The sequence below is a fragment of the Carcharhinus amblyrhynchos genome, chromosome 17 (assembly GCF_965287045.1).
Source record: "Carcharhinus amblyrhynchos chromosome 17, sCarAmb.v2.hapA, whole genome shotgun sequence".
Lineage (NCBI taxonomy): Eukaryota > Metazoa > Chordata > Chondrichthyes > Carcharhiniformes > Carcharhinidae > Carcharhinus > Carcharhinus amblyrhynchos.
The window spans coordinates 54,094,612-54,116,526 of record NC_137340.1 but is presented as its reverse complement, the minus strand read 5'-3'; the positions used below and the strand labels follow the sequence as shown (position 1 = coordinate 54,116,526).

Sequence of the window (21,915 nt, the reverse complement as noted above, 5' to 3'; positions counted from 1 at the left end):
ATGAGGAGCGAAGAAAGGGGGCAAAAAGATTAGCATTTATATAGTGCCTTTTGTGACCATCGGGCACTTGAATGGGCATTCCAGCCAATGAAGTACTTTTGAAGTGTGGTCCATGTTGTAACGTAGGAAAAATGGCAACCAACTTACACTAACACAATGTGATAATGATCAGATAATTTGTTTCTAGTGATATTAATGGAGGGATAGCTGTTAGCTAGGACACCAGGGATAACTGTCCTGCTGTTCTTTCAGTAATGTCAGGGAATATCTTGTGTTCGCCTGAGAGAGAGCAGTCAGGGCCTCAGGTTAATATCTCTCCTCTGACACTGCATTACTTTGTCTACCCTCAGTGTGATATCTCTGATGCTCAAATCCTCAGGAACCAGAACCTTGTGACTCAGAGGCCAGAGTGATCCACAGCTGGTCCAGTGCATTTGGGGAAAATAAGGGTGAAGAAATCTCATGAGGCAAGGCCACGGAGGGATTTGTAAATGGAGTTCTGAAATCAATTTGCTGGCGCACTCATTTCCTGACCAGAAAGCCTTCAGTCCGAGCCTGCCATCATCAGTTACAAAATAAATCACATTCAGGCCTCGGGCATCAAAATGGCCATGTCCAATCTTGGCAGTGGACAGGAAGCATAAGTTCAGGTTTGGCGCAGAATCAAACTGATGAAGATCATGAAAGGAGTTTGAAATGGAAACTGATCTAAGCCTTCCAGTGAGATTGAAGAAAAAGGCCTGGATAATGTTCGTGAGACAAGGGATCAAATTCCACAAGCTGGGAGGAATTCAAAATAATTTGATAAAAATGGAATGAAAATGCTAGGCTTATTATTAATCATTATGAATGACCAGGTTGAAAAAGCCCATGTGATTGACCAGTATCGGTCATAGACAGAAGCCTGCTATACTTGTCGGGTCTGGTCTACATGTGACTCCAGGCCCACAGCAATGTGGTTGATTCTTAACTGCCCTGTGAAATGGCTGGATGAGCCACTCAATTGTGGGAAACAGCTGGCGATAAAAGCACTGTGGGTGTAGATACACCACTTGGACTGCAGCAGTGCAAGCAGGGAACTCAACACTTCCCTCTCATGGGCAATTTGGGATGGACAAGAAATCCTCTCCTTGTCAGTGATGCTCACATCCCATGACTGAATTTAAAAATTAGAAAGAGAAATAAAAAAATTAAAGAAGACACTGAACATTTAAAACAAAAGTCTGTGTGGTCTTCAACCTGACTGCCAATGAGTCTGGGCACAAACACAAATAGTAGTAAAGCGGTTTAATTATGAATGAGATGTTTTGTTCAGCTAATGTTATCTTTTGTGACAGGAGACACACACCTTACATGAACCAGACCGACTACAGGATATTCGAACTTAACAAACGATTACAGAACTGGGCAGAGGTAAAACATAATTCAATCTTTACAACATATTGTTCTTTGTAAACTTTGCTCATTCATGGGGAGGGAGCTTTAGCACAGGAGAATGTTACACTTCCTATAGCAGAACTTAGTTTCAAAATCAAACAGTCCCAGGAAAGGTCCAGCACAGGGTTAGATACAGAGTAAACCTCCCTCTACACTGTCCCCATCAAACACTCCCAGAATAGGTACAGCACCAGGTTAGATACAGAGTAAAGCTCCCTCTACACTGTCCCCCCATCAAACACTCCCAGGACAGGTACAGCACGGGGTTAGATACAGAGTAAACCTCCCTCTACACTGTCCCCATCAAACACTCCCAGGATAGGTACAGTATCAGGTTAGATACAGAGTCCCATCTATCTCTGGACTACAACAAGCAGGAATACAAACTCTTGTCAGATTATTTTCTGGTTTCTAATACATGGTGCTGGAATGAGTGACATTACTCTTGGTCGTGTCCAGCTGAAAGCAACTAACTCACCTCAGGCCGGTTTGAACTGGGACTATCCTGCTCAGAACACCTCACCTAGATGTAGAAAAAGGCCAACTGTTTTCTCTAATTCATGCTGATGTATATGATCCATATGAACCTTCTCGCACCCTACACATCTCATCCTATCAACATATCCTTCAATTCCTTTCTCCCTTGTGCAAATTCCCGTAAATCATCTGACTGATCAGATCAGCTTGAACCTTTCAAAGTGAAATTCTGAGATCCTGGTAACAGCTACCATGAAACAGGAAGAAATTGTTCAGGCCACCTCTCCATGATGTTCACTCTCAAACTGTAAACTCCTGCCTCTTAACTATCCAGTTTAGTGAAGGGGTTTGTTTAAGGAGGCATTTGGAAAACATATTAATGAAATCTGACCCATGGAAGGCAATAGGATGAATCGAAAGGCCAACAGCCAAAGTGGTTGTGTTGTGTATGGAAGCAACGAATTGAAAAATGACAATGGGTTGAGAACTCTAAGAAGCAGCAGCAGGTCCTTCAGCCCTTCTACCTTGTACACCATTCATTAAGGTCATGGATAAGTGAAGATTTTCCATTACTCAGACCTAATTGACATGCACAGTCCCTTTTAGAATTTATGGACAGGATTCTCCAACCTCGTCCGTGGCTTAGAATCATAGAATCCTACAGTGCAGAAGGAGGCTATTCAGCCCATTCGAGTCTGCACCAATCACTCAGGGTCCATCCCCATAACCCCCATACATTTGACGTAGCTAGTCTCCCTGACGCTAAGGGGCAATTTTAGCATGGCCAATTCACCCAATCTGCACATCTTTGGACTGAGAGAGGAAACCGGAGCACCTGGAGGAAATCAATGCAGACACGAGAATGTGCAAATACCACACAGACAGTGACTCAAGCTGGAAATCGAACCCAGGTTCCTCTGGCTATGAGGCAGCAGTGCAAACCACTGTGCTGCCCTGCTGCCATCGAAAATGAAGAATTTGGCTCAGCCAAAACTCCATTTGCTGTAGCGGCACTGGAGAATTCCAGCCGCAGTCGAGGGCAGAGGTTTTTGGCACATTATTCAGTGGGTATATCGATTATCTGGCAGCGATGTTCAGGCAGTAGTGAGGATTGTTAATACCTACAGTCTGGCTGTAACTTTTAGATAACTTGGGGTGAAATAATTCTGCCTTTCTTGTTCTCTCATTGCATCTCCCATCCTACCTCATTGTCTTGTACCCTCTCTCACACAATTTTATCCACCTTTTTTCCCATTCTCTCCCTCCCTCTCTCTCTTTCTATCTCTCTCTCTATCTCTCTCATACCATTTTGCTCAATCTTTCTCTATATCTTTTGATCTTTTATTGTTTTCTCTCATCTTTCCTTGACTCACTCTTTCTCATTCTTGTTCTCATTCCGTTGCCCACTACTTCTCCCTCATTCTTCCTTTGATTTCCACATCATTCGCTTTCAAATTTTCATTCTCTCTCCGTTCTCACATTTCAACCTTGCTTCCTTTAGGAATGTGACAATCTCTGGTGGGATGCTTTTACCACAGAGTTTTTTGAAGATGATGCCATGTTAACCATCACCTTCTGTTTGGAAGATGGGCCGAAGAGATACAGTGAGTATAATAGTTCCATTGTTTTGTTTCCCAATAACACTCTGATAATCTGATGCCAAACTCCTAACTGTTAATTCCACCAGTAGTGAGCTCCCACTCATTGTCCAACTTCATGCTGGTTGAGCCCTCATTGAAGAACTATTTATTGTACAATCTGGTAAAGAACTAAATGATCCGCAAATTCCCAGATATAGAGGCGCCTTCTCTGAGCAGGAATCTCCCAGATTCAGTTCCTGGTCTGCACTGAATTCCATGATCTTCATTTGATCTCAGTGTGGAAGAGGAAAGAACATCCCACAAAGTTTTTGCTGCTGATCATCAATCTATGTTCTCTTCAGTGGGTACAGACTTTGAGCAAAGCTGGATCAGGTTCAACTCTGTTTCCAGTTTAATTTGATAACACATTCACCTCCAAGTCAGGCGGTTATGGGTTCAAGATCCAATCCAGAGACTCGATCACAAAATGTGCTCTCACATTTCAGTGCAGTACTGAGAGTGCTGTTCGTCAAATGATTGTTAAACTGAGACTCCATCTGTCCTCTTAGGTGGTTGTTAAAGATCCCATGGCACTTCTTCATTGAAGAGCAGGGGGTTCTCTCTGGGGTCTCAGAAAATATTTATCTTCCACCAATATCACTGAAAACAGTCTCAGAAATCTCATTGCCATTGTGGGATCTGGCTATGGCAAATTGGCTACTGATTTATTATATGATATCAGTGATGACACTTCAGAAATTAACTTAATTGGCTGTAAAGTACTGCGGGGTTTCCTGAAGGCACGAATAGTTGTATAGAAATGCATGCTCTTTTTGACAACCCTGCTGACACTCATTGTCCAAACTCTCACTTGGTGAATGGACAAAAGTACTAGAGGAAAACTGGCACCAGAGATGATATTGTTGGAGCAAGATAACTTCCTTCAAATCAAATATTAATCTTCCATTTCCTTCATCCCACCCACAGCAATTGGTCGGACTTTGATCCCACGCTATTTTCGCAGTATCTTCGAGGGAGGGGCAACCGACCTGTACTATGTCCTCAAGCACCCAAAGGAATCATTCCACAATAATTTTGTGTCATTGGATTGTGACCAATGCACAATGGTGACACAACATGGGAAGCCAATGTTCACAAAGGTATGATTTGACTCGGGAAACACACCAAGTACACATTGCTACCCAAGGGCTCTCACTTGTGGGGCCTGTGTTGGAAAAATGGGAAGGGCTTGAATCCCTGTTTGATGTTTTCCACAGGCAAGGAGCATGGGTTTGGGTCTACTATAGTTCTAGGTACGGATTCTGCCCTATGAAATGAGGCATGTTGACTTATGTGACGTTGCAAAAGCCCAGAGAATATCCCCAGTTGCTGGAATGATTCCCCTTCCTATAGTTTCAATATTTGTGGCCTCTCTGAAAGTCATTGCCAAATTAAGATCAATTCCACATTGTGAACACATTCACATTCATAACTGCATTGAGGCTAACCTAAACTCATTACATTGGACCCTGATGGTTAACTTACCCTCCCTCATTTGCAGAGGTGGGGAGGGGATCAGTGTAATTTTTCTGCCCCTTTCTTTGCTCTGTCACGTATAACATTCCCTTGTGAAAGGCTGGATGAATTATTTCCAGTCAGTTGATGCTCTGACACCAAGCATTAGAAAGTGCATGAGAATTGTCCAGCAGCTGACAGTTCAGCCAGCTCTGTGCTTCCCTCTGCTTCACTGGGTTTTCTCAGTGGAATAGCGCAATGGTGCCCTCATGCATTGCGATAACTTGCCATTTTGTCAGGCCAATATTCTGACCAACTAAGACACCTAGTTTTGTTTCAAGAACTATCTTCCCAGAGCAACTTGAAAGGGATGAAAAATACTAGCTTTGCCTGTAATGAAAGGAACTGAGGGTGGGTGAATTCTAATGAAGATGGAATGTGGGAGGTGTAACTGTGGGGGGTGTAGTAGTGTTAGAATTGACACGTGTAATGATGTAGCAGTGTTACTTATCTTGTCAATGGTTGTATTAGGTATGTGTGGAGGGGCGGTTATATCTGGAGTTCATGTTTGATGATATGATGAGGATTAAGACCTGGCATTTTAACATCCGGCAGCACCGGGAGCTGATCCCACGCAGCATCCTCGCAATGAATGTGAGTATCTTCTTCCCGAGGTTAGACTCCTTCACCTACTTAGATCTATAAACTCTGCCACTTGTTTCAGTGGATCTGACACTGGAGAACTCACTGTTGGCACTGTTCTGTTGAAATGAACAAATGCTCAACTCTCCAACCGTCTGCTTAACAAACACTGAAACCCAGAAGACAGCTTTCTTCACAGATTTCTAGTTCAGGTTCAAACACTTTTGAGAGGGAGCATTTTTTTAAAAAGTAACTGCTTCTTGTAAAATGATTTGTGTGTAAGAAGTGAGTTAAACTGGTAAGTCCCAAATCACATGTCCCACTGGACATCAACCCAATACTCAGAGCCAGATCTTTGCATACTGGGGCTGACTGCGATAGACTCCATATCCAATCCTTCTAACCCAGAAGCGGGAACACTCCCCCTGAACCGGGGCTCACTTTGTCTAGATGCAAGTCATAATTGGAGACAAGAGTGAGAGCTATATGCTTCCCATCTCTGTCCCCACCCCACCCTTCTCTCCCCAAAGCTGGTTCTGAGGCATAGAGGGGGAATGTAAAACTGCAAGGACAGGATTCCATCCACGTTCCCACCTGCTCTGACTGGGGTGGGCAATGCCTCGGAGATTAAGCCCGCCCTTGCCCCACTTAATGGACACTTTATGGCCTTTATCTATCCAACCTCAATTTTTAGGCTGGCGGGCAGATGATAGATTTGGAGGAGTGGTGAAGGGGGGGGGACTCAAAATTGAGCAAAATTCAACCTCAATTTCAGGTGGCAGTGGGGGGTTTGCTGGTGGCAGTGGTGTCTCCATCAGAACCCCCCTTATTATCCAGTGACTTCCAGATTTCCCTCCTATCCACCACCTATCTCCCAATACCCTGATTGCTCCCTGATGACCTTCAAGCCTTTACCTCTGCTGCCACCACCACGCCGCCCCCCGCCCACTCCCCCACTGCCTCTTGATCCTTGACACTTACCTTTCCTCTGGTTTCTGCACTTAACTCCAGGCAAATATCTGCAGATCCTTTACTGGCAGCACTGTTCCTGGAATGACTGAAGATTGGCTGGCAGCTTTCCAAGGCAGGACACCCTCCTGGTGACGGGCAGAAGTCTTGCTTTCTGCCAATTGATGCTCATTTGAGCATGAAATAAATCAGGCCTGCTGGAATGTGTTTCCCAAATCCTGAAACTTCTGACCCTTAGCAATTTGAAGTGTGCCTCAAACCATTCACCTTCTCACTCATAAGTGGAAATAGTTCCAGTGAAGAAGCAGCTTGCTCCCATTATCATCTGTGAAGGAGTAAAACTCTTCCTTATATTGCTACATGCTGTCTTTTTGAAGTGATCAGCTATTGATGCCGAAAGTGTGGTGTCCTTGATGAAACTGGTCAATAAGAATGAATAAATAATACTCCCCATTGTACTCCTTCCCCTCACAAAAACACAAACTCAAATTCTGGAAATAAACCTATGACTCTGCTCCAAGTTTCTGGTAATCTGGGAGGATCTGAGGTGTTGCATTAATACAACTGAGCTGCACCAATCTGCTCATTAATCCATATTCCTTTTTTTCAAACAGTCCCAGGACCCACAGATGCTGGATCAGCTGTCAAAGAACATCACAAGATGTGGCCTGTCCAATTCTACTCTCAACTACCTCCGAGTAAGGGCAGATTAAAGTGCTTTAGGTTAAAAATTCACCAGGAAATCCCTTGGTGACTCTTTACTAAACCCCGCATGTCCTTTAGAAGATTATAACTGAAAGAACGTTTCAATTTCCAGCTGAGTATATTTGATCTTTCTGACAGTGGGTTTCTCAGCAATAGTTCATTATTTAACAGTAAAGTTATTTGCCAGATTTCATGGGAGTTAGTATTCTATGGGTACTTCACCAAAATGGCTACGCTTCAAGTGTGAGCCCTGAATAATGTGGAGCCAGTCAGCTATTAGACTAAGGAAGGCACCATATTTGGACACAGCTACGGATTATAGCTGCAGAAAGACACATCCCCAAAGAACAGAGTGCTGTTGCTTTCCTCCTGTCATCAATCACCGCTGCTCGAATCCAGTACAATTCTCTCACTGTTATGCATTAGGGTTGGGGTTGTCCATGAGAGAACATGAGGGAATGCAGTTAGGGAACAGCCTTTTTTCCATCTTGCTAATGGGCTCCAGTCCCCCAGCCTTAGCTTTCTGTTTAACAGAGAGTGTCTCGTGTGCTAACTGTGACATCCTGGGGTAAGGATTACCAAACTGTGACCCCTGAGCTTTAGAGCTCTGTGCCTGGGAAGCTCAGTGCCCGGAAGCAAAATGCCATATTTACTTAGTCTTTTCATTAGTTTGAGTCTGGGGCTCTGCAAGTTTAGGATGAGCTATTCCAAACTCAACTATTTCATTTCTGGGTAGAGTAATGTAGTGTTTGTGGGACTGGTCCTGTGTGACTTCAAATCTCACCATGGACAAATTATGAAACTAAATTTCTAAATGCTGGAATCTGAAACAAAAACAGAAAATGCTGGAGTATCTCAGCATTGACGAAAGGTTATTCAGACTCAAAACATTGGTTCTATTCTCTCTCCACAGATGCTATCAGACCAGCTGAGATTTTCCAGCATTTTCTGTTTTTGTTTGATAATTTTGTAGTTTGGCATCAGGAAGAAATGAGTATAAGTTTTCACTTATCAGTTTAAAAACCTGAAATGAAAAATCTTAACTCATTTACAGGTAACTCTGGTCCCACAGTACATGGATTTTAATATACATTCCCTGGATGAGGGTGTCGATATTACTGCCCATCCCTTATTTCCATGAGAAGTTGATAGCAAGGCCTATTTTTGAACCTCTGCAGTCCATGTGATGTAGATATGTCCACAGTGCTGTTTGGGAGGGAGTTCAAGAGTTGGATCCAGTGACAGTGGGGGAAAAAGGCAACCTGTTTTTAACTGGGACTCTGATGTTGCCAAGCCCACTTGTTAAAATGTTACAAAAAAAACAGAATCTGGTCAAATCCACAATTAGAAAAATATGCAATTAGCAAAAAGATTTATTTAGATTTAATTCTGATCTCATTGTTGTCAAGGTTGAAAGATGAAAAAAGCAAAATTTTTTGCTCCAAGTTTTAATAATTTATTTCAATTTATTCTTGGGATCTGACAGTGTTTATGCACTGGAGTCTTAGAGTGTTAAATTCACTCTTCTTTGGGACATGAATGCCACTAGCAAAGCTGTGAAGTTTCTAGAATAGATTGTGGTGTTTGGACTTGGCACAAAGAGCTCGTTCTTCTTTCTGTCTATAATGCAGTAATGAGTCTTTACCTTTCTTTCAACATTTTCTACATTTAGTGACAGGTATTCTGGTTGATTTGCACAAGCATTGAGTTAGTGTTGCAGGAAAACTTTCCTGAGTAATTCGGCAATGGAGCAATAATTGTGGAGATACAATATTGGGAACTTGGTTGCCAGGACAGCGGATTAATAGGATAGATGGGAGATGTAAGGCATTGTGTTCATGTGAATAAAATGTTTAGGAAAAAGATTTACAGTATCTAGAATCGATGACTTTGGGTTCCTGACACATTTCTCTGTGTTTAAAATTCTACCCTTTCAGTTTTGGGTAGAGTTCGATCTTTGCTTGTACCCTTTCCGCTGTGGTAAAACAGAGGAACTGACCAATTTTGCAAGGGCCCCATGATATCTGAAATATGTCTATTGTCATACTAGCCTCACTGATTTACAGACCTCTTAAAGCTGTGTTAAGTCTCTTGCATATAGTCATGAGAGGCTGAATCCTTCCTTAAGATCTCATCAGGAGGATTCACCAATACTGAGCAGAGTGAGATCTAGGTTTGATCCCCTCTGAATTCTGTTGAATTACTGCAGCTTGCACCAAACTTTCCTTCTGTAGAGGAGGAGCCAGGGTCAATGATCCAGTTTCTGCAGCGCTCCCGAGGACTGTTGTCAGCAGTGAACTTCCCTCTTCATGTTTTCCTTCTCTCACCTTCGGGGACTTTGGAATTTGCACATTCTCCTCGTGTCTGCATGGGTTTCCTTCGGGTGCTCCGGTTTCCTCCCACAGTCCAAAGATGTGTGGGTTAGGTTGATTGGCCATGCTAAAAATTGCCTCTTGGCGTTGAGAGATGCGTAGGTTAGAAGGATTAGCAGGTAAATATGTAGGGATATGGGGGTAGGGCCTGGGTGGGATTGTGGTCGGTGCAGATTCGATGGGCTGAATGGCCGCCTCCTGCACTGTACGTTTCTATGATTCTATGACTTCGAGTATCACTGGTGGCAAGCCAGGTGATCCAAACTCTATCATGCTACTGACATCAGCTGCCTCTAAGGTAGAATGGCTTTGGCAGCTCACTCTGAATAACATAAGGCCAAGTTTGGGTGAACCTTAGACCCAGGTTAGATACAAGCTCCATTGGTAATGCAGAACAAAACAAATTGTTACCCCTTTAAGGTTTATGAAGCCCTCAGGTGATAACTCTCAATGTGCAGAAAGAATCTCCACATCTTTATCAAGAATATCAATGTCAGATCAATCTCCTTTGAATCAAGGTGCAAACCTGGTTTTTCTCTTTGTCTCCGTATGTCCCTCCTTCATCCAATTCTACTTCTCGCTCATCAACCCCTCTTCTTCCTCCTCCTGCAAACACATTCTTACCTCTTTTGCTCTCCCCTCTGTCTTGCAGCTCTGTGTTATTTTGGAGCCAATGCAGGAACTGATGTCCAGGCATAAAACCTACAGCTTAAGCCCCAGGGACTGCCTCAAGACATGCCTGTTTCAGAAGTGGCAACGGATGGTTGCTCCCCCTGGTAAGCTTTGTGAATCTGCAGTTTCTGCATGTTGGCAACAGTGAAACATGGTGTCTTTTTTATGCAAGCTGAAAGTTGCAATCATATAGCACTTTGTGCAACAGGTTGGTGGGGCTGGGAGCACCATCATGCTATTCACAGGTTGGTGGGCTTGGGGTGGGGAATGGGTTTGGGATGCTGGGCTTATCAGGGAAGCCAGCTGCTGAGGTCTAGGGGTGCCTGCAATCACCTCATGTACCGGAAGGTCTCGTGCCACATACGCGCACCCCATCCTCCCCACCCCAGGCCAGTCGCCACAAATGCAGTGCCTCCTCCCACTTTCCCCAGTTGCATCCCTCTGCTTTGATCACCACCTATGCACAGTTCTCTCCCTCGCTGATAGCACCCACCACAGAGTTCTCTCCCTCCCACTTCAGTCAACCTTTCTGCAGACTTCCTTCCCTTCTACTTGATCACCATCCCAGCAGAGTGCAGAGTTCCCTCCCTGATCGGCACCTAGCAGATTGCTGAGTTCCCTACCTCCCAGTGGAGCTCCCCTTCCCTCCCTCCTCACCTATCATAGCTCCGTTTCCCACTCCAACTCTGCGCCCACTCAGGCCCCACCCACTTGGTCCTGCTGCTGACACAGTTATGATGCCTGGTGAGCACTGCCACAGTGTCATGTGGGCAGTGCCAGTGTGCCAGGTGAGCACTGCCTGGCTGGCACTGCTCCATGTGTACTGTCCGGCCCTGACCCCTGAATCATGAGGGGACTTCAATGGCTTCCGATCTCCTGTAAGGCCATCACGTCTGGTGTCCTGTTGGTGGAGATGATCTGTGATTCTCGCTGGTGAGAACCTTGATTGGTGAGCAGATACGGTCAAGTGAGCCCAGATGATAGTGTCCGGAATTCGCCAATGACATTTAAATTACGTCAATATTTAAATTGGCTCCACACATTTTTTTTGTTTCTCGCTCCTCAACCGATAGTACCACCACGCCATACTGAAAGTCAAAGAACAAAAACAGCCTGGGAAACAGGCCCTTCGGCCCAACGAGCCCGCGCCACCATTTTAACATTACCAGCCCCCCCTCCACCCATGACCCTTATCTATTGTTTATGGCATTCCACATTGAGGGAAAACTAATTTAGGGACAATTTATTACCTCCAATCAGTCTAATAGCACATCTTTGGGGTGTGGGAGGAAACCGGAGCACCCGGAGAAAACCCACGCAAGCACGGGGAGAATGTGCAAACTCCCACAGACACTGACCCAAATCCAAGAGTCTGCACAGCAAACAGTGATAGTCACTGAGCTGTCGTGTTGCCCAGCATCTGGTCCAGTTTAAGCGCACACTAACGACATGAAGCACTGGGCTATTCCCGAACATCCAAGAGCAGCCCCAGTACGACCCATCGCGTGTATGCCCCTCGTTGAACAACAAGGCGGACCGACTTAAAACCTGTGAATTAAAAGAGAAAACGTTAGTATCATTCCACATCCTTATACGTTACCAGGGACGTCCCAGTGCTAATGAACCTTATTTAAAACAATCTCCTATATCCTCCCAAACAACTCCAGAGTGCCTGCCTCCATCACCTTGCTTGGCAGAGCATTCCATACCCCCACTACCCTCTGTGTGAAAAACCTCCCTCTAATATCCGTGTTATATCTCTCCCCCCTCACCCTAAGCCCATGGCCCCTCGTACTGTGTGTCTCTAACATAGGAAATAGCTTACCACTGTTTACTCTATCTATACGCTTCATAATCTTATACACCTCTATTAGATCCCCCCTCAGTCACCGTCTTTCAAGGGAAAACAGCCCCAATTTGTTCAATCTTTCCTCATAACCCAGTCCTTCCATACCAGGCAACATCAACCAGGCAACATCCTGGTAAACCTCCTCTGCACTCTCTCCAGAGTCTCTGCGTCCTTCCGGTAGTAAGGCGACCAGAACTGGACGCAGTACTCCAAATGCGACCTAACCTATGTTCTATACAACTGCAACATTAGACTCCAGCTCTTATACTCTATACCCCTTCCAATAAAGGCTAACATACCATTAGCTTTCTTCACAACCTTCTCCACTTATACTGCCACCTTCAAAGACTTGTGCACTTGCACCCCCAGGTCCCACTGCATTTCTATGCACTTTATAGGTTTACCCTTTATCATATAACTCCCCCCTACATTATTCCGGCCAAAATGCATCACCTCACAAGTCGGACGGGATGAGGTCCTTTGAAATTTTTTGGGAGCATTCTGCCCAATGTTTCAAGTCTAACACGACTGTGTTCCAAAGAAGAGGCATATTGGACTCAACTCTTCATTCTGCATAGATGCTGCCCAACCTGCTGAGTATTTCCTAGCACTTTGTTTTTATTTTGGAATTCCAGTATCTCAGTTTTCTATTTTTATAACATTGCATGTAATATGTATGCATCCTAGTGACATTAGCCATCAACATTCAGCTGATTAATGGCACTCAGATATACTGCCACAGGGTGACTGGCACCTCTGCAACAGAATATAAGACATCTCAATTCAAGTTTCCTGTCTACTCCCCATTATCCTCAACTCCCTTGTCTGTCAAAGATCTATCTAACTCAAAATTCAATGACCTTCCCTGTCAAGTCCCCTTAGGATCTTATCTGTTTCAATAAGATCACTTCTCATTCTTCCACACTCCAATGGGTTTAGTGCCAACATGTTCAACCTTTCTTCATAAGACGACCCTTTTATCAGGGAATCATTCAAGTGAATCTTCTCTGAATGTTTCTAATGCAATTATGAGTGGAATTTTCTCTGAAAAATTCTAATTGTCGAATGGGAAGAAAACAGGAGATTTTCTCGCCTGTTTTTCCAGCGAGGTAAGTTACATACGTTTATGGCACTCTGTGAAATACAAGAACCATAATCTGATTCTTGCCAGGAGAGCTGAGAAGCTGGCTGCACACTGCTAGGGGTTGCTATTATATGTGTGCCCTGATAAGAACGTAAGAAATAGGAGCAGGAGTAGTCCATCTAGCCCCTCGAGCCTGCCCCGCCATTCAATAAGATCATGGCTGATCTGAAGTGGCTCAGTTCCACTTTCCCGCTTTCTCCCCATAATCCTTAATCCCCTTGTCTACCAAAAACCTATCTACCCGTGTCTTAAATATGTTTAGCGGTAGCCTCCACCACTTCAACGGGCAGAGAATTCCAGAGATTCACCACCCTTTGAGTGAAGAAGTTCCTCCTCAACTCTGTTCTAAACTGCCACCCCCCCCCCCTTATCTTAGAGGGCTGTGCCCCCTAGTCCTGCTGTCCTTTCTGAGCGGGAAGAACCTCTCAACCTCTACTCTATCCATCCCCTTCATCATCTTATACATCTCAATAAGATCCCCCCTCATCCTTCTAAACTCCAACGAGTACAAGCCCAGTGTATTCAGCCTCTCTTCATAGTTCAACCCCCTCAACTCCGGTATCAGCCTAGTGAACCTCCTCTGCACTCCCTCGAAGGCCAAAATATCCTTGCGCAAGTGCGGCGACCAAAACTGCACACTGTACTCCAGCTGCAGCCTCACCAGTGCCCTGTACAGTTGCAGTAAGACCTCCCTACTTTTATATTCAATCCCCCTCGCTATGAAGGCCAGCATCCCATTTGCCTTCCTGACCACCTACTGCACCTGTAGGCTGGGTTTTTGCGACTCGTGCACAAGGAACCCCAGGTCCCTCTGCACCATAGCATGCTGCAGCTTTTCGCCCTTTAAATAGTAGTCCTTCCTACTATTATTCCTGCCAAAGTGGATAACCTCACACTTGCCAACATTGTATTCCATCTGCCAGGTCCTCGCCCACTCGCTCAGCCTATCCAGATCCCTCTGCAGACTTTCCACACCCTCCGCACAATTTGCTTTTCCACTTATCTTTGTGTCATCAGCAAATTTCGACACCCTACACTCAGCTCCCTCCTCCAGATCATCTATATAAATGGTAAATAGCTGAGGCCCCAGCACTGATCCCTGGGGCACTCCACTAGTCACCAACCGCCAATCTGAATAGCACCCATTGACACCTACTCTCTGCCTCCTATTTGACAGTCAATCCTCTATCCACGCTAACACCTTACCCCCAACTCCATGCCCCCTAACCTTCTGTAACAACCTTTTGTGCGGCACCTTATCAAACGCCTTCTGAAAATTGAGAAACACCACATCCACCGGTTCCCCTCCGTCCACCGCACTAGTCACATCCTCATAGAATTCCAATAAATTCGAAAGACACGACTTCCCCTTAACGAATCCGTGCTGCGTCTGCCCTATCAAACAATTCTTCTCAAGATGCCTGGCTATTTCTTCTTTGATGACGGATTCAAGCATTTTTCCTACAACAGACATTAAACTAACCGGCCTATAATTCCCTGCCTTTTGCCTGCTACCCTTTTTAAACAGTGGCGTAACATTAGCCGTTTTCCAATCTTCCAGCACTTCCCCAGAATCCAGCAAGGTTTGGAAAATAATCACTAAGGCATCCACTATCACCTCCGCCATTTCCTTCAGAACCCTGGGATGCATTCCATCCGGTCCTGGGGACTTGTCCACCATCAGTCCCGCTAGTCTGTCGAGCACTACCTCTCTAGTGACAGTGATCTTACTGGGAAATCTGTCAACCGCCCCCAATCGCCACAGAACCCACAATCAGCAAGTAGCAAAATGCAGCCAGCAATATCAGTGCTCGAGTTTTCACCCCTCGCTCATATTTCCCACCCCGCTACGCTGCTCAATTAACACAAAAGGGCATAAACATCCTGCCTAAAGCTTCGTTTAAGGTGACCATAATAGCAAACAGTATTCCCACTGTGTCACCATGATCCTGTATAGTTGCAGTAAAATTTCTCTAATCTTATAGTTTCCCTTATCGTAATTCAAGAAGTTAATTCCTTCTGGAACAGTGTCAGAGAAAACTGGTGAGGAATAAAACTTCATTTCTCAGTGGACTTATACACTGATTCTAAGTGCAATTTCTAAGCTGGGCAGATGAGAAGGTCTCAACGAAGCATCAAGATGGCTGATGATGGAGTTGAAACTTGTCACTGGCAGTGAGTCTGACACGTGACGGACCTGCCTAGGACCTGAGTAGATTGGAATTCCCCAAAACGAGCATCTCTCAGGGTGCTGAATGTCTGCTGCCTGATGGGGAGAGTGGTGAGTTGAGGCGGAAATACCTCATAGACAGGTTTCAGAAGTTTTGATCAAATTAGTAACTGTCAGTTGCTATTGCTTGTTTGTTTTGGCAGCTGAACCAGCCAGACAGGCACCAAGCAAACGCAGGAAAAGGAAAATGTCCGGAGGCAGCACCATCAGCAGTGGCCCAAACTCCAACACCAACAGCAACAGCAAAAAGAAGAGTCCAGCCAGTAGCTTTGCGCTGTCCAGTCAGGTACCTGTAAGCATCCACGTTTCTTTGCCCTTCACTCACTGAACGGTACAAGGACAGGAAATGACCAGATTTTTCTCCTTTTCCAGGAAACTTTCTTTGGATTTTAAGTTGTTTTTGTCACTTTGCTTCACTCTTTCCATCCAGTGTCAGCTTTGAACTTAATGAGCCCCTTGGTCTGGAGTGACCCCTCAGGCACCTCGCCTGATGGCATGATGTTGGGGCCATGCAGCCCTAGAACCACAGCCAGCAAGAGTCAGATCTTCAGGATCTGGAGATGAATAGGAATTAAAAGCGGAGGGTAGGGGAAAATAATATATAGAAGAATTGGCATATAAAATACTCTGGTGATTGACCTTAGATCCGAAAATTACCCAGATGGGGATAAGTTTCTGACCATCTGGGTTTTCTGGAGTGAATTGGAAAGTCTACATAGGAGAGAGAAAGAATGTCTTGCTGACCTGTTCCTATCTTAAGCTAATAATAGGATGGTCCTGGCAGATACTTTGGAATAGATTGTCCACCTTCTCTCTCAACAAATACTGGGATTTTTTAGCCCTGCCTGCAGCTTGGATCTTCTGGTCCTGTCAAACATCAGTGCTGGCCCATCACATCCCCCATGACGGGTCAGATAACAGTGAGACCGGAAAATCCGAGCCAAAGTGTGTGTGTGTATACATGGGACTATGAGAGGTGGGTTTGTCACAAGGGGTTCAGAAATCAATCTTCACGGTAGATAGAACTACTATCTACTAACACTAACAAACAAATTAACACATGGGCTCTAATCCCATGGTCAACTGTGGACTCATGTAAAAATGATGGGCAAGATATTTCTCTGTTGTCAATGTATCTAGGAGTATGTCCAAGGTAGATGTGTGTCTAGGTTGAGTTTGAATGTCTGTGTTTTGAATGTTTATACTGGTATGATTTGAATTTAAAATTCTCATTCTGGTGTTCAATTCCTTTCATGGCCTCGAGCCTCACTAACCCAACCATACAATCTTCTGAGGTCTCTGTGTTCCTGCAGTTCTGATCTCTTGTGTATCCTCATTTTTGTTGCCACACCACTGGCGATGTCCCTTTAACTGCTTAGGGAATTCCCTCCCTAAATTGCTGCTTATCCACATCCAAGAACAGATCACAAGAGTACAAAGGCAAAAATTGACACGAGCCACACAAGAAAGAATTGGACAGGTGACCAAAATTTTATTCCGAAAGTAGATCTCAAAGAGTGTCTGGAATTCCCAATGTGGAATTCCCTCCCAAAATTTTTTGCCTCTTTATCCTGCTCTTTAGGATTCTCCCCATTAAAATCTACCCTTTTGACCAGGTGTTAGGCCACCTATCCTCATTCTGCCTTATGGGGCTTGGTATCAATTTTTTTTTCGAGATTAATCCGTCAGACAAGCATCTTGGAATACTTTTACTACCTTAGAGGCGCTATATAAATGCAAGTTATTGTTGTGTCCAGGTGTTTCTGTGCATGAGAGTGTTTGTATGGGTTTGTTTGTCTATCCTCTCGCAAATTGTTCTTTAAATGAGCTGAGGTCACCTCCCTGTTACAGGACGTGATGGTGGTGGGTGAGCCCACCCTGATGGGGGGCGAATTTGGCGACGAGGACGAGAGGCTCATCACACGTTTGGAGAACACGCAATACGATGCGACCAATGGCATTGACGATGAAGACAGCTTCAACAATTCTCCAGCGCTGGGGGCGAACAGCCCCTGGAACAGCAAGCCCCCATCGAGCCAAGAAAGCAAGTCGGAGAACCCAACATCGCAGGCCTCACAGTAAAGATGTACAAAGTGGCCACGTTGTTCCAAAACCCAAAATAAATCTACCTGTCAAAGTAAACACAAGTGGAGGTACTGGGGGCTGGTTTGTCACTGTGCAGCCAACTTGTGCAGCCAATAACGCAAGCATCATTGGTCTCTCCTTCCCAATCTTATCACTAATTATTGGATGTAATGCCCGCTTCTATTGTTTTTTTTAGCTACTACAAAGTATTTTCCTTTTAACTCTCTTTTTAAAAAAAGTGTTAAACAAACAGCTTGCTGAGGAGATTTGAAACCCAGCCCAATTCTAGTTTCTCTCCACTCCTGTTGAGCGTTCTCTCACTCTGGCTCTGGGCAGGAAAATAAATTGCTATTGTGAAAGGTTCTGCAGCCGGTGCAGTCAGCACATTCACCACCTGTGCGGTACTGAGCCATACTGACCAGGACGTTACAAAACTCAGTCTCCTGGACTGTGCTGTTTTAACTGATTCCAACGGGGGTGGCAATAAGGGGAATGGGGGTGGAGGGGATAGGTTCTTGGATTCAGCCAGGGTCCCATTTGTGATCAATGTCTGGTGAAACATTACAGAAAAAGTACCCTTGCATGGATGTTGGGTGAAGACGGGACACTGTTATGCTCCACCTGGCTGAATTGCACACAGTACTTAGAGCACATGAAGAATGGAACAAATGGATGGGCAGCTGGTGCTTCTGGGACCGTAAGTGACAAGTGAGAATGGGGACAAAGACTGGGGATGGGGGAGGGGGTGGTGTTGATCCTTGGTATACAGATTTTCTACTTCTCCCTCAAAAAGACTGCTAGAAACCACATTCTTACAGAACCTCCTTAGAAGTTATCAAGACAGAAGTCTACAGTGACGTGCATCTGAATCCACCAAACTCCTGCATTTTTACAGCAGCGATGGACTCCACGGCTTGCATATTCTTTCAAAGGATGTTGTTGATTTTATTGCATGTTATTCAAAAACCCTTTTAGTTTTTTTGCTAATATTCATAGAAATAGTGATGATACTTTCCAGAGCTTCAGAAAGTTTACCCAGTTAAATAGATGAGTTATGTAAACCAGGCAGGTCCCAGTTGTCATTCCTGGGCCAAGCTGAGTTTAGTATCTTGCTCAGGACAATGTCACAGGTGCTACACTTGGCCTCAGCACCCTTAGGCTGGAGTGCAAAAAACACCCAAGTCATGGCTGGTATTCAGTCATTAATACTGGAGAGTATATGTGAGACAAGATCAGTCTTGGCTGTGATACTCCCTCAGTTTAATACATTGCTACCACTCACCGTCTTGGCACATATGTGAAGACTGACCATCTGGATAAGGTGTTGGAGAATCCTCCAAGTTCTGACTGATGTTGACCGGTCTTCTCTGCTTTCTGATATTTCAGGTTTCAATGCATGACCAATTTTTCTTTCGATTGTTGGTCTTTGGTCTTTGGCAGTACTTGAAAGTGATAATCTGTGAGGTAGGTATCTTGGCTGAGATTTGTTTTAATCCAGGATGCCCCAGGCTTTGGAGCACAAATATTTCTAAATCTGCTCTTTAACTAACACAACAAACGCGTTCTGTTTTGAACATGCATTGTAAAACTAGTCAAGGATCAAACAAGTTCTTGAGTTGACTCAATTGGGACATCACATTGAATCTGGTATTTTTGGATCCTGTGAGTTGTGCTCTGGAATCCCAATGTACTACTCCATAGTGCAATACTTGGGGAAATCATTCAGCCATGACTCCAGTCTACATTTGAATACTAGGGACTTTAAAAAAAACTTGCATTTATATAGCGCCTTTCATGACCTCAGAGCATCCCAAAGAGTTTCACAGCCAATTACTATAAGTACTTTGAAGTGTAATCACCATTGAAATGTAAGAAAGTAAGTCCCAAACATTATAGTGTGTGCAGGTCGATAATGAACAAAATGAATCTCTACCTATTTGGATTTCCAAATATAATACAAAAGAAAGAAATAGTTAATAGCCACTTGTTAGTAGAGAATTTGAATATTGCTAAAAAGTGAGATCTTGCCAATGCCTTTCATACTATATTCATCGGGACAAACACAAGAATATCAAATTTAAACAACCAAAGTCATTTCTGTTACAGGAGCAATAGAAATTGTTTTGATTGCTTGAAATTTGGCATTCATGTGTTTGTCCTGAATAGTGAAAGACATAAATTTGACAACATGTCTCTTTTTTTCATTTAACATTCAAAAAGATAATATATGAAAGTCAGAAGTGAAAACAGGAGATGTAGGAAGCCAATAGCAGATTTAGCAGAAAGTACAAGTGAAAATTTGGATGTCCAGAATCCAGTTTTGGTGTGGTTGGATAGTCCACAACCAGAACAGTAACATATCTTTCCCCTTCAGGCACTGACAGACCCACAATGTGTCTCCAGTGCCTTTTGTTTCCATGTACCGGTTAAAACACATTCCAAGTGGAACAGTTTAGAACCAGTTCTAAACCCTCGCACTGTAGATTCAGTTGTCACGATAGTGCTAATAATCTTGTGTGATTCGATAGGTGGCACCATGAAGATGAAGCTTGTTAACAGAGTTTACAATTGCACAGTGGGGCTGATCTTATGGATGGGACTGGGGTGTAGGGAGTCATGTGACAGAAGCGGCAGCGAGGGAAGGTGGTGGGTGGGCGCGCCTCTCCAGTGGTTAGATTTTGTGCCAGAGAAACCAGGTCAGAAACCCAGCATTATCACTCCCACCTGTATGATGTTAGGGGAGAGAATGGCTACGCTCAATTGTTGTATCTGACAGTGGTTCTGAGCTCTGGCCTGCCTGCTCTGTGTGAGTTAACTCATCTTAGGGCACTGGGAACCCAACATCCTTTGAATCAGCTTGGGTTATTTTCAGGGTACCTGTGGCCTATTGATCTGCCCCATATTTGTCTCTGGCAAGGGTGTGTCAGAGTGACTGGGATTGACAATTGGTGAAATAATTAGCCCATTGATTCAAAATTTGAAGATTGCGGCCAACACTTTAAAAAGTGCATTGAACTAATGCCTGCTGAGGCTATGTTCAAAATCAATAAATATGTCAATCCTGTACAGTTAGATTGTGTTAGTGATTTTGGTGAGGATGGGGGGGTGCTAACTGAGCCATTTACTGATGTAAACTGTCACAGTGTGCTTTCACAAACTCTGATCATGCTACTGTCACTCAGGCTTGCCCAGCACCCCACTTACCACCACTCCTGCGAAAGGGATACAACTTCTTAAATATCTTTACTAGTAACATTTTAAAAGGTTTTTTTGAAGTTGGAAATTTGGACTGAGTGAACATTACCTGCCATGTCTAACCCTGGTACCTCTTTGGACAAGAGAGCGAGAAGAAGACAGAGACTTCTTGGCTGCTTGACATGATTTTCTACTTGGCTGTAAATCTGTAGAGAGACAGTAAGATTATAAGATGCATATTGTCTTGTTTTATACAGCAAAAGAAATCTGGAAAAAAAATAATTAAAAAGACGGAATGCTGAACAATTTCCCCTCAGAATTGTTTGTAATGTTTTTTAATGTTAACTCGTATGGGGAAATGTGTTTTATTTTCTTTGTTTTGAAGCCTTTCCTTGTTCCGTGTATCTCTGCTTGTATATTAAACGCTAGTACTTAACAATCTGTATTGCTGTCATTAAACGTATTGTAAAACTTGCAACAAATGCCTCTAGATTCTCTTTTTGTTATTAAAGTGATTAGGAAAATATGAAATTGCACAGAACTAGGTGCAGCCTCATGACTTGGGTTGGAAATTGGTTGTGAGGTAGGAGACAGAGTAGGGATAAAGGGGAATATTATCTCATTGGCAAGATACAGCAAGTGACAATCATCATGAATCTATTTTTGGGGCTTCAAGTTTTCACTATACCTATAAATGACTTAAATAGAGTCATAGAGGTTTACAGCACGGAAACAGGCTCTTCAGCCCAACTTGTCCATGCCACCCTTTTTTAAAACCCCGAAGCTAATCCCAATTGCCCGCTTTTGCCCCATATCCCTCTATACCCATCTTACCCATGTAACTGTCTAAATGCTTTTTAAAAGATAAAATTGTACCTGCGTCTGCTACTACCTCTGGCAGCTTATTCCAGAAACTCACCACCCTGTGTGAAAAAACTGTCTCTCAGCACCCTTTTGTATCTCTCCCCTCTCACCTTAAATCTATGCCTTCTAGTTTTAGACTCCCCTACCTTTGGGAAAAGATATTAACTATTTAGCTGACC

The 21,915-nt window shown here is 44.0% G+C and overlaps 1 protein-coding gene across 6 annotated transcripts in view; it reads left to right on the top strand.

Annotated features, from left to right (window-relative positions):
* Nucleotides 1-21,348, top strand: part of LOC145354535 (LIM domain-binding protein 1) — a 122,403-nt gene extending 101,055 nt beyond the window's left edge. For 5 of the 6 annotated variants that reach the window (XM_080205982.1, XM_080205980.1, XM_080205977.1 and 2 more), the window contains 8 exons: nt 1,338-1,413; nt 3,416-3,518; nt 4,482-4,654; nt 5,541-5,663; nt 7,235-7,318; nt 10,350-10,473; nt 15,736-15,884; nt 17,444-21,348. In XM_080205982.1, the coding sequence (XP_080062108.1) occupies nt 1,338-1,413; nt 3,416-3,518; nt 4,482-4,654; nt 5,541-5,663; nt 7,235-7,318; nt 10,350-10,473; nt 15,736-15,884; nt 17,444-17,674 (1,063 nt within the window). In that variant the 3' untranslated portion in view covers nt 17,675-21,348. The remainder of the gene's footprint in view (nt 1-1,337; nt 1,414-3,415; nt 3,519-4,481; nt 4,655-5,540; nt 5,664-7,234; nt 7,319-10,349; nt 10,474-15,735; nt 15,885-17,443) is intronic. The other variant, XM_080205979.1, reaches the window with a different exon arrangement.
* The last annotated feature ends 567 nt before the right edge of the window (nt 21,349-21,915 follow it).